The sequence below is a fragment of the Brassica oleracea genome, unplaced genomic scaffold, assembly GCF_000695525.1.
Source record: "Brassica oleracea var. oleracea cultivar TO1000 unplaced genomic scaffold, BOL UnpScaffold00835, whole genome shotgun sequence".
Classification (NCBI taxonomy): domain Eukaryota; kingdom Viridiplantae; phylum Streptophyta; class Magnoliopsida; order Brassicales; family Brassicaceae; genus Brassica; species Brassica oleracea.
This window is the reverse complement of record NW_013617472.1, coordinates 30,444-43,296: the sequence shown is the minus strand read 5'-3', so window position 1 is coordinate 43,296 and position 12,853 is coordinate 30,444. Positions and strand designations below refer to the sequence as shown.

Below are 12,853 nucleotides of genomic sequence, written 5' to 3'. Positions count from 1 at the left end.
GATCATATATATGGGAATCAAAAAGACGTGTAGATTAGCGAAAGATACGGCGATGTTTTTGCTTCTATGTTCTTTGCTTCTCTTAATTAATAAATATTTTGCTGTTATATAAGTCTGAGTCCATTAATTTCACCTTACCGCCAGCTAACAATCCCGATGAATTACTCATAAATACTGTAATACAACACTTCAGTTTACATCCGCCCATTTGTTATATCACTCGAAAAGATAATGATGTATATGATATGAGATCCACACATTTTCCCGACATCTAGATTTTTCTTTGCCAATTTAAAATAAATTACTAAGATTATAATGTTGATCATGTGCAATTAACAGTGGTTAATTGTATTTTATGACAAAATTTCCACGAGTTTTACTATCAAAACGTCAAATTAATGGCTACAACTATTTGCAGTAGATAACTTACTGATAACATTTTTGTTCACACCAATTACCCCGGAGAACCGACCCACTACAGACCCTAAATTTGAGGTAGGAACCAAAGCTGCGTTACCGAACTCGACTCGAATTAAGAATCTAATGAGTATCCAAAGTATGTGAATAAAAAAAATATCTAAAATATCAGTTATAATATACTCATAATTCCAGTACCTAAAAAAAAAAAACATAAATTAAATATAATAGCTATTTTAGTATTTTCTGATAAAATTGGATAATTTGGATATAAAATATCAAAACTAAATTGTATCAATGATTACTTTCGGATAAAAGTAAATAATTTGAACGGTATCTGATGAGTGTTTTTGATTGTTTTGGGTAGTATATACTCAAACTGAATTGTATTTATGGTTATTTGGATAAAAAATAGTCGATCTGAACTGTATCTGATGATGGATAAAGACTGGATCTCAAACAAGTTACTCGTATTCACAATACCTAGTTGTGTCGAACCGGACCGGATCCAAAAAAACAAATACTCGAATAGGGTCTAATTTAAAAAAAACCTGAATCTTAAGAATGTTCATATCTAGTCTCAATCTATAAAATTGGGAGATGGACGCAAATGGATCTCAAGATCTTGAATAAAGAGGGAAGCTTTCTGGTCAATATACAAAGGGTTGAGACAATCACTCCAAAATAAGTGAATAACACACACGTTCAGTAATCCCAGGACCTATATTTTTTTAAAAAAAAACCCGGGCCTACATACGTTAAGGCATGCAACAATCCCAAATTTGCTTTTTTAAGTTACGGACAATGTACATATAATATGTATAGCTAGAATTAAGAACTGTATGCATTCATGACTTCGAAGATTCAAACTGGCAAGATTACTGAACATAACTATTGGGGTTGATTTAATGCCAGCTTCTTTTTTAATTAGTTAATCAAATTCAATAAACTAAAACAAAAATCTTTAAAAATGCATCATCAGTTCAAATATAATATTAGACATAGACCACTTATATAAACCTTTACCATAACATAACTACAAACACACAAAAACATTGTCTCTCTTTGCTTACCAATAGACAACCTTTAAGCCACTTCTCATACACGAGAGAACACACACAAAACCCTAAAACACTCATCAACACCTTAAACTTATTAGCGTCTAATGGCACTCGTTAATAACCATCCCAACGAGCCAAAATACGTGTCAAAACAAAACTCCTCATCCCAAGATCTCTCATCACCGGAGAACGACGGATTGGATCAGCCTGACGCAGCTTATGCCGGAGGACATTCCGCTTCGAGCAGTAGCACGATGAATTCTGATCATCAGCAAAATCATCAAGGGTTAGTATTTTACCCTTCTGGCGAATCCGTTGAGGATCACAACTCTTTGTTAGATTTCAACAGATCCTCATTTCTTAACTTCGACCACAACGATGATCGTCATGAGAGCTTTCCTCCTCCAACCATAAGTTGCGGTGGTGTTAGCGGTGGCTTCTCTTTTTTGGAAGGCAACAACTTGAGCTACAGCTTCACAAACTGGAATCAACATCATATGGATATTATTGGCCCTAGACACATCGAAACTCCGGGGACAAACCAAGTCCATAAAGACTGGTTATATTCTGATTCAACTGTTGTAACCACTGGTTCTAGACATAAGTCTGTCTCGCCTAAATCCACTGGAAATAAACGTTCTTATACGGTAAGTATAAAGGTCAAACACTTTGAATATTTCTGGTATGACAACATTCTAGGCCAAGAACCGACTAATACCCGTATATTTTGTGAATTTTTCTCTATGAATAGGGGGAGATCAGTCAACCACCCTCAAAGAAACCCACTAGCGGCGCAAAAGGGAAAGCTAAGCCTAAGCCAACAACTTCACCGAAAGATCCACAAAGCCTAGCAGCTAAGGTTTTTCTTTCTTTACTGTTACAATTTTTTTTATCTAAACCCGAATAATGTCATTTTATCAATTTCGTTAACTCATACCTTAGTATATGTTTTTTTCTTTCTTTTAGAATCGAAGAGAAAGAATAAGTGAACGTCTCAAGATATTGCAAGAACTTGTTCCCAATGGCACCAAGGTATACATACATCTACAGAAAACATTTATGTCAATTTATAAAAATATCTAATTAAGTGTTTTGATGATGAGATGTGTTATTTCTTGCAGGTTGATTTGGTAACGATGTTAGAGAAGGCCATTAGTTATGTAAAGTTTCTTCAAGTGCAAGTTAAGGTATATTAATTATGACAAACATCCCTCAAATTTTTCTTTCGCGAGATTGATTGATCTTATATAAAAACATAATTTTGTTTATTTAAGTAATATTGCTATAATCTAATGTTTGTTAGGTACTTGCGGCCGATGAGTTTTGGCCGGCACAAGGAGGGAAAGCTCCTGATATTTCTCAAGTTAAAGACGCCATTGATGCCATCCTCTCTTCATCACAACGAGGCAGGAATTCGGATCCCGTCACCAATCAATGAAGAGTCTGAATGTAATTTAATTAATTACTCAACAGTAATTAAGTTGTAGTAATATCGGGAAGAACAATGATTCTCTCGATAACTTCCACATAAAGTTTAAAATACGATCCAAAGATTAAATAACGTTAAATATGTGAAAAATCGAGAAGTTCTTAATGCATCTATATTGAAGACGAGACAAGAGACATTCAAAGCACCGATGATCAGTTCGATGTTGGGTCCACACGAGGATGGAATCTTTATATAGTAGATATAAGTAGTAAAACCTAATAATATACATAAATATGTATCTTCTCTTGTCTGTTTTTTTTTCTGTGTGTTTTTAGTCTACCGAATATAAATCTTGTAATGGAATTTTAAATTCCAAGAAATAAGTAATAAAATTCTGCACTTTTGGATTTTTCCTGGGCATTCACGTTCAGAGAATCTATCTGATTTACAACCTTTCGAGTCTATTGGAATCTCACCAAGAGTGCTTTTTGAGCAACATGCTAATCTATTTTAAGTTCTCCAAACACGTATACTACTGTTATAAAATGCATTTCCACATTCTCATCAGATTGAATTATTTAAACATGTGGTAAAATACAACACAATTTCGATATATAGATGGATATGTTGCGTTATATATTAATTAACATATTCAACAAATAATATATATATATATATATATAAGAAAATCACCATTAAATATAAAATTAAGAAAGCAACAGAAAAATATAAAATAAAATAATTTTTTTATTATACTAGAAAATAGTTGCACGATTGAAAATTGTATTTACTATAAAAATAAACTGCTTTATTATAGTAGTGTAAACTAAACTTTACTCTGTGTGCAAGATAAAGACCTAGAAAGTGTATATATCTTGATTTTTTTGAGAAAGTATATCTTGATTTTTTCAAAGAAAATATTTGCCATCAACCTCTCTTTTAAGATATCGAAATAATATAGTACTCCCTCAATTTCTAAATAATGCATGTTCGATCACTTTTTACTTATTTCTAAAAGATTAATGTTTTAGATTTTCTATGTATTTTTAATAATGAACTATAAATTTTAAGAAATATTAATTGAAAATTTTAAATTTATTGAATTTCTATTGGTTTAAATTTATGAAAAATTGTTATAATTTCAAAAATTAATGCATTGATAGTTAAATATTTTTTTTTTAATATTTGTGAAAAATTTAAAACATATATTATTTAGAAATAGAGGGAGTAATACTAAGAGAACAGTATTGTACTTGCATTATCAAATAAGACTTGTGAACATGCAATCGCGAGATACAAACGAACTATTATGTTGTTTTCTCAAAAAAAAAAAAAAAACTATTATGTTGTTTGTTTTTCTGATTTTATGTTGAAATTTTCATTAGTTTTTGGTTCCAACATTAAAATATGGTTTAATTTAAAAGATATAAAATTATCAAAACAGTTACTGACTTCGCGATCAAAGAAGGCTAAACATGATACATGACCTTCTTTGTGGAAGTCTGGAAGATATATTTTTAAAATTAACTACTAACTAACAGACGACATACCTAAAGATCTCGATTTAGCAGCCAAAGTCAGCATGTGTCCTTTGGAAAAGATTAGGGATACGTGCTCGATTAGATTATTAACATTATTTTCATTTGAACTGATATTTAAATGTAACTCCAGCAATTTTAAATTAATAAACTACATGATTAGCCACATGGATAGTCACACATTAAGCGCTGTACTTGTATTTATGTACTTCCCAGCTCCATCAAGTGAATACGACAAACGAAGTTATTGGAAGTCTAATCATTTTATTTATTGTTTATAATGGATTAAGCGTTAATTCAATGATTAGATATTGATCTTCTTCTCTTTTTGCCAACGATGATTAGATTATAGCCTCTTGTTAATTTGTTATAATTTCGTTCTATTCCGTTTCTCAAGTATAAATCATTTTACCTAATTTCTTTATTTGAGAAAGAATTTTTTACCTAATTGATTTTTAACGGTTTGGTATTGTCTGTAAACATTGTTTATACTGAAACGGAAAAGTACTTTTGACTTGGTTTAGTTTACATTAGCGGTTTCGCAAGGTGCACATAAGTAGAAGACATAGTTAAATTTTTTTTTGTTATTTAATATACATATGATGATTTGGAAGAAAAACAACGAAATTCTTTGTACCCTTGAAAATTATCTTTCCTTTTAATAAGATTGTACCTATATGTTTTGATTTATGTAACATAGTTTGAGCTATGATCGATAACAAATAATCATCGTCGGACTGGTAAAATTATGGAGATGTATAATTGTTCAGAAAAATGTATTTAAATATTTTTTCATTTATTTTTATAATATCATAATATATTTTATAGCTTTTCATTTATTAATAGTTTTCAGCGGACGTTTGTTCATTAATTTAAACAGAATGACTGTGTTAAAAGTTAGAAAGATATATAAAAGGAGAACTGCAAGATAGAACATTTTTTTAGCTTCAATTTGATCTTATATCTATTATATAATGTTCTGGTGCACCTCAGAAAAATGCACAAACGTAAATTTGATTTATTAGCTAAGAATTTTATACAGTAAAACTCTATAAACTTATAATGTTCGGATATTTATATTTTATTAATTTATATAATTATTAATTTACAAAAGTTTTTTTTTTAAGATTTTTTTCTATTTTTATTTACAAAATTAGAAAAATATTTGATATCACCATATATACATTAGTTTAAAATTTTTGACTTTCATACTGTTTACTATATTATTTGGTGTATATTTTTATATTTCATAGAATTTATATGTAGTTTCACATATAATTTTACTAAATATTATCAAATATATTGAAATGTTAAGAAGAAATAGAAGTATTTTCATTATGAATATAAAACTAACAATATAATATTTAGTTTGTACTTATATAAAATGTATATGTAGCTAGATTAGTTTTTATGATTTTAATGAGACTATATATTTATATAGAACTTTCTAAAATTTATCATCTTATTATTTTATCGATTTGTGTCATATTTTAAATCGGTCTCGAGACAAAAAAATTTATTAATTTAAAGCGATTATTAATTTATAGAGACTCTACTGTATCTAGTAAGTTTTCAAGGGGTTACACGTTTAAATTATGTTGGAAGAGTACACTCTCCTTAACATAGTTAATTTAACTTATTTTGGATTATATTCTACACAGACAAAGTCTCCTAATCATTAAAATAATATTTTGGTTTAAAATTTAAAAGTTCTTTCTTTAATATAAATAGCAGTAATTTTATTTTTAATCATTTTTAAAATACTAATTTGATCTATTTTATTTCTACTACTAGTATTATAAATTTTAATTATATTTATTCTGTATTTTGGTAACTCTAATGATACAGTAAATTTTGAAAGATAGACAACTCAATTGTAATTTAAAATCTAGACAATTATTAGTTGGTGCTTTAACTTGTAAAATTTTCTGTATATATTCTATAAAAATGTTACCATACAGATGAATATGTTTATAATAATTTTAGTGATTTTTTCTGGCCGGTTGATGAAGCAAATGATTCCTGGTTTAATTTGCAAGGCTTATCAGTTATCACTATGGAAAACTTTAGTTTCTTTTTTTCCTTTTTTAAGGAAAATCTTAGTTATTATTGTTACTTTGATAACTCTTATCTTTTCACCGCAAGGAGGGTGGATGTGTTGGTACCTTGGAGTTGGTGTGTTCTGATATTTTTGGTTTCTTTCATTTCCATATGCTTTAGTTGTTGATGTTTTTGGCTGCTTGTTTGCTAAGTCCTATGTCTCCCTTTATTTGGGTTTAGTGTCTGGGATTATCATTGTGTTTCATTCATGAATTTTACCTTCTCTTTTAAAGTTTAATATAATTTCAGTGTTAAAAAGGCTATATGCTTCTGCCCATACAATTTAAGGGTTAGTTTATAATCTACAACATTATGTTTTTTCTTTGTCAGCATTTACAACATTATGTTAATTTTCCTAATTCTAATTTATAATTGTTTCTGCTATCTATTTTTTATGGGTGGACTCATGTATATTAATCGGTTTTGGTTTATTTTTTGAAATTTAATGTTTTATTACTTCAAATATTATCAATCGTCGATTTCTCTCATTTTAGTTTAATGATTTGATTTGTAATTAAATTATGTTTTCTTGCTTTATATGTTTTCTATTAATCACCTTAGGTTCCCTAATCTTAGAGTAGAAATTCTATAAATTAATAGTCGCTAAATTAATAAACATTATAAATTAATAATTTTTTTCGGTCCCGAATGGACTGGTCAAAAATATGACACAAATTGATTAAATAATAAGTAATAATTTTTTTAAAGTCTATGTAAATATATGATCTCATTAGAATCATAAATTAATAATATATCTATATATAGAATTTATATAAGTACAAATTAAACATTTTATTGTTGGTCTACGCATTTCGCGGTGCGTCATAAAATGTTTTTTAATAGACCTGAACTTAATCTTTTAAAAAGAAAACATTCACATTTGCAAACTTATTTTGGTTTGTAGTAAATTGTTTTAGTGTTAATATTTCAAAGCGTACGCATTTCGCGGGGCGTCATAAACAATTTTTTATTGTCAGAAAACAGATTTAGGCATCGTCATCATGAGAGTCACATATTATTCTACGGAAAAACTTAGTTTTTACAAGTTAAGCAAAACAAAATTGGGAAAACTGTTTTTTTAAAGCAAAAAAATAGTAATCATGTCCTTTTAGACTAATCTATATTTTGTGTCATATTTTTCTATAATACCCTTTAATATTTATGAAAATAATTTTAACAAATAGTTTTACAAACAAAAAAAATTTGGAAAAATAATAACATTTGTTAAAATACCTATATGAACTTAATGGTATATTTTCCAGTTATAAAAAAGTTAAAATTATAAATTTCAGATTATGTTCTAAAAAAGTAGAAATGACATTCTACGAAGTAGAAAACGAAATCTACTTTTTTCATTGAATCTACAATGTTTAGAATACGTGATCTACGTAAATAGGAGTATTCTACAAATATTTCCGCGCTTGACCTACCATTCTAAAATTCTTAGAAATCAAAATCTACACATTAATCTAATTCTAAAACATGTAGAAACCGACTTCTACAGATTTACTATAAATCTAAAACATGTAGAAATCAAATTCTAAACATTACTATAATTCTAAAAAACTGTAGAAACTGATTTCTACATATTAGTTGTATTCTACGGATAAGAAATCAGTTCCTAAAAATATGGAAACAAAATATTTGAGAATATTCACTTTTATATTTTTTTTAAAAAATCGATTTAAAAAAAAAACCGAAAAAGGTACAAAAAAAAAGAGACAAATCGATTTGAGAATATTCACTTTCATTCCTATTTTTAGAGATTTAAATTCAAAGGGGTGCTACTGGTTGTTGTCGATGGAACATTCTTGAAGAGGCGTGTCCTATTTTTAGAAATTCAAATTCCTATTTTTAGAAATTCAAATATTTGAGAATATTTGAGAATATTCACTTTCATCCCAGAGAAATCGAGTTTAAAGAGTTGAAATCATGTTTGGTCGGTTCAAATCAAGTGGGAATCAATCCAGATATAATCATACAAAACCAAAAAAATCGATTTGGGATTCTTTCCTCGGCACGGGATCGATCGATCTATTCTTACAGATCGGTCGATCTGTGTAAATCGACCTTCGCCGATCGAGTGAAATGGACCAGGTCGATCAGTATATATTTCGCGTTTTTTTTGTTCTGAATAATGATCGGGATCGATCGATCCACTATAACTTGTAAAGTGAGATCGATCGATCCCCCTTGTCGAACTCAATATATATATTTTTTAAAAAATTACAATTTTAAGGGCATTACTACCATTTTGAAAAAATTTAGTCTAATAAGACGTAAAGTAGTATAAATTAGTCTAAAGGGACATAGTTACAATTTTTTTGCTCTAAAAAAACAGATTTCCCAACAAAATTAGTTTTTACAAAGTTTTAAAAAACTTAGTTTTTACTTAACTATTCTTTTCGTTTTATATTATTGCAATTATCACAACTAAAGTTTTTTTTTTTTTTGCTAACATCACAACTAAAGTTACGGTCCATCATTATGCACATCCAAAAAACTGCAAGACTTTATTGTTAATATTCTTTTTTGTCAGAAAAAAAAAGATAATCAGGGACATTTTAAAAAGGTGGCCCTTTACTTTCTAGAGCTTGAAAATGTTTGTGTTAAAAAGGAAGAAGCTTGAGCATGTTTACTATATAGACCTTAACACTTATATCGATACAGAATTATAGGCTTATAATAGCAAAAATTATCAACTAATAATTTGATGAGAATCTAGTTACGTCATCAATTGGTTGATTTTCAGGATATACCTCTGAGGCAGGGCCGGTTTTCGGCAAAACCTAACGAAACATTGGCCTTATGCCTTCAAAAATTTTGGAAAAAATTACATAGAAAAAGTCTCCAAAATTTTTTTTTTAGGTTCCCAAATTTGCCAAAATAATTTTTTATCTGGAATTTTTTTAAAACCGCCTGCAGCCCCCTAAATGTCAGGGTCGGCCATGCTATGAGGATTCTCCTAATATAACTAATGGTTAATAATTATTTTCTTTATATTATGTCTCCTTAATTTAAAATATAAAATTTCATATTTAATTTTAAAATATAAACGCCATGCCACTTCAGCGTACAGTCTTAATTCCTTTGTTTACTTGGTAATTATGCATATTTTTGGCAAAATAATAATGCCTAGCATAAGTAGTTTAGTGGATAATATCGTTAATAATACTCCCGTATTACGTTTAGCAGAATGTGATGTAATATGACAAGCTACGTTGTCATGACAGTTGTAGCCACAAATGATTTCGTCAGGCATTAACTGGATTGACTAGAGACAAGTGTTGCAGTCTATCAAAAATAATTAATTTTTAAAATGTAAAAATAAAGAATTTGTGAAAGGGACTTTGGATTTTTTTTTTGTCATTTGTTGGATTATATTAAAAAAAACATAAAGTTTTACACAAGCCAGCAAAAAAAAATCATTATTTCCAGAACCAATAGCAAATAAAAATTGTAATTCTTTCTGAGCCAAACAGTTAAAAGAACTACAAAAATAGAATGAGTTAGAAAACTAAAATTTAAGCCATATGAAAGGCTAAAAGAACCGAAGTAAGTGTTCTGATGACAGAACGTTCCGATTTTCAAACTTCGGACAGAAACAAAGAAGTTTATATGACTTGAAAAAAATTTCTATCCAAAAACCAAATCACAACTGTGGTGGAACCTCAAAGTTGCACAATCTTAAGAATTCGGGACTTCGGCTTTCCAACAGCATATAAAGCTTCTCCAATATCAATCTACCTTATATATGATGAATATGTATCTCTACCCTTTATCTAGGTTTTTGTTGTTTCTTATTAAACTAAATAAAATCCTAATAATTTAAAAACAGTAAGAACATATTCTAGTAAGTCATGCTCTTTTTCAAACAAAAAAAAATATTCTAGTAAGCCTAATCGAAGGCAAATACACAACAATATTTTGAGTGTGTTATATTTAATGACTCCGAATATGACCCAAGGTGTAATATATTCTTTTACTTGTAATACAAACATTAATAAAAAAAGGAAAATATAATTACTAAATCACCAATAACTAATTATTCACGGAGAAAATTATATAAATATATAACTGCACATGGTACAAATTAGATCAGGGCTTTATATGTATTGTCACTATGTGAAAGGAGTTGAAAACAATACATCTCCAGGTCGTATCCTACATATCGAATCACAAACCATGTGTCATTAAGAGAGTGGCAGGCTGGATTTGATATCATAAAGTATCCCCTGTATAATAATCGAGTGTTATAAGAATAATTAAAAAATCTATCTTTATTCATAACATATAGGTTTCTTACATAAGAGATTACACCGTAATAGATAAATAAAAAGATTACAAATCATAATCTCTTGGTTATGAGCCATCCACAATCTGGTTCATAACACTTCCCCTTGGATGTCATAACCATTTAGAGCTTGTAATGTGTTTTAATGTTGCTTCATTAAAACCTTACCAGGAAAACCCAATTGGAACAAAACCATGGTGAAGGAAAAAGAGTACAACACACATTACTCTCCCTGATTTGGACATTACTGAAGGTCCTTTGGACCTCTCCAATTTTCTGCAATCCGTGGGTGATGAAGATTTTGAGCAGAATATGCTTCGTCCTCGAACATGATAGTTGGTTCTTCTTTACCATCGGCCATGCCATAATCTAATCGAACATATTGAGTCATCGACCTCAAATACACACACACAAAATCTTGGATGATGTTGTTGTGATATGCGTGTACCACCATGTGTAAAACATAACTTGTCTGAAAAAAAATCAACAAAACCAAATAACCCCTCTTTGGACTGCTAGTATAAAATAAACCAAAATCAAAGGCTTCTTCATCGTCCTTCTTATGGACCAATCAGATCAGTGTCTAAAACAAGACTTCTGCATCGTCCATCTCAGGACTAAACGGACTTCTTTATCGTCCACCTTTGGACCGAATGGATCAGTGTTGTAATTTCAGCTCAATACCCTCTAGTACTTTCATTATCCAGTGGACCATATAAATATGCAATCACTACATCAACTTGCTGCAAGTCTAATTTTCTCTCTTATATAGCCAGACTTATGAGAAATCTAAAAGTAGTTGCATCCACCACATGGGAGTATGTCTCCTCATTATCAAGACCTTTAATACTTTGCTGTTTGGCGTCCCAAGATACATTGTTTGGTACATGTACCTTAGAGCCAGCCGGCCTTATCTCCATGTTTGGGATGGTTTCCTTAGTAACCTCGGATTTGGATTTTGATTATCATTCTCTGCACTTATCTTTTGTTTCCAAGGATTCTTATCTTTTGGAACCTATTGGTCTACCACGTCTCATACATTGTCTAAACTCTGTAGCAACTTGACTGTGTCTCTTCTTGGACATCAAATTTGTTGGTGCTTTACAAGCTGGTTTATATATGACTTAGTCATTCTTTTTCGGGTCAACAAATGTGTCTGGCATTTGATTTAGCTTTGTAAATGTATAATCTTTGGACGTCTATTTCACATTCTTTAGTCTGAGGATCTTGCCAAGACATTGATGGTTAATTCAATTCTATTTCTTTTACCATTCTTTTACCAACTTTATTATTTTTCTCCTTCTGGTCTTAAAATAACCCGTGTACCTGGCCGCAAATATAATCACCCATAGTTGGCTCAAGGTACTTTATTATTGTGGGAGAATCATATCCAACATATATCTCCATCCTTCTTTTGAGGTCCCATCTTAGTTCTCTGTGGTGGAGCAATTAGTACATAGACAGCACATCTAAATGCCTTATGATGGGGTATGTCTGGCTCTTGACCCGTTAATAATTGTGATAGAGGATATATATACTCACTAAATGGCCTGATGCGTATTAACTTAGGTGTATGTAAATTTTGTGTGGCCCAAGCTGTGAATGAGAGTTTTGACCTCATAAGTTATGGTCTATCAATCAGCTATTTGCGTTTTAAAAGATTTCGGCCAAGCTGTTTTTGGTATGGACATGTATCACAGAATTGTCCACACTTACCCCCATGGACATACCATAATCATTTAAACGCTTGAGACATGTATTCACCAGTATTATCTAGACTGATAGTCTTTATTATGAAAAAGGGGCTTGTAGCCGTTTTACTGGTGATGACCTAAAGAGTTTCCCTTGTGTACATGCTACACACGTGAGATTATTTCGGATAACTCTTCTTAACTTTTAATGTGTGCCTTTTGTATATCAATTTTCGCATCATGTTTGGACAAGGATGACTAATCCGGTCGTGCCATAAAGTGTATATTTTCGCAGACTTTTAGCATCTATCATACTGATCTAT

At 30.0% G+C, this 12,853-nt stretch overlaps 1 protein-coding gene across 1 annotated transcript; it reads left to right on the top strand.

Moving 5' to 3' along the window:
* Positions 1–1,486: 1,486 nt before the first annotated feature.
* Positions 1,487–3,193, top strand: LOC106320176 (transcription factor bHLH83-like). The gene is made up of 5 exons (XM_013758545.1): positions 1,487–2,125; positions 2,230–2,337; positions 2,445–2,510; positions 2,600–2,665; positions 2,782–3,193. Exons 1-5 carry the CDS (start codon positions 1,583–1,585, stop codon positions 2,914–2,916), a joined length of 918 nt encoding a protein of 305 aa, XP_013613999.1. The 5' UTR covers positions 1,487–1,582; the 3' UTR covers positions 2,917–3,193.
* Positions 3,194–12,853: the final 9,660 nt, after the last annotated feature.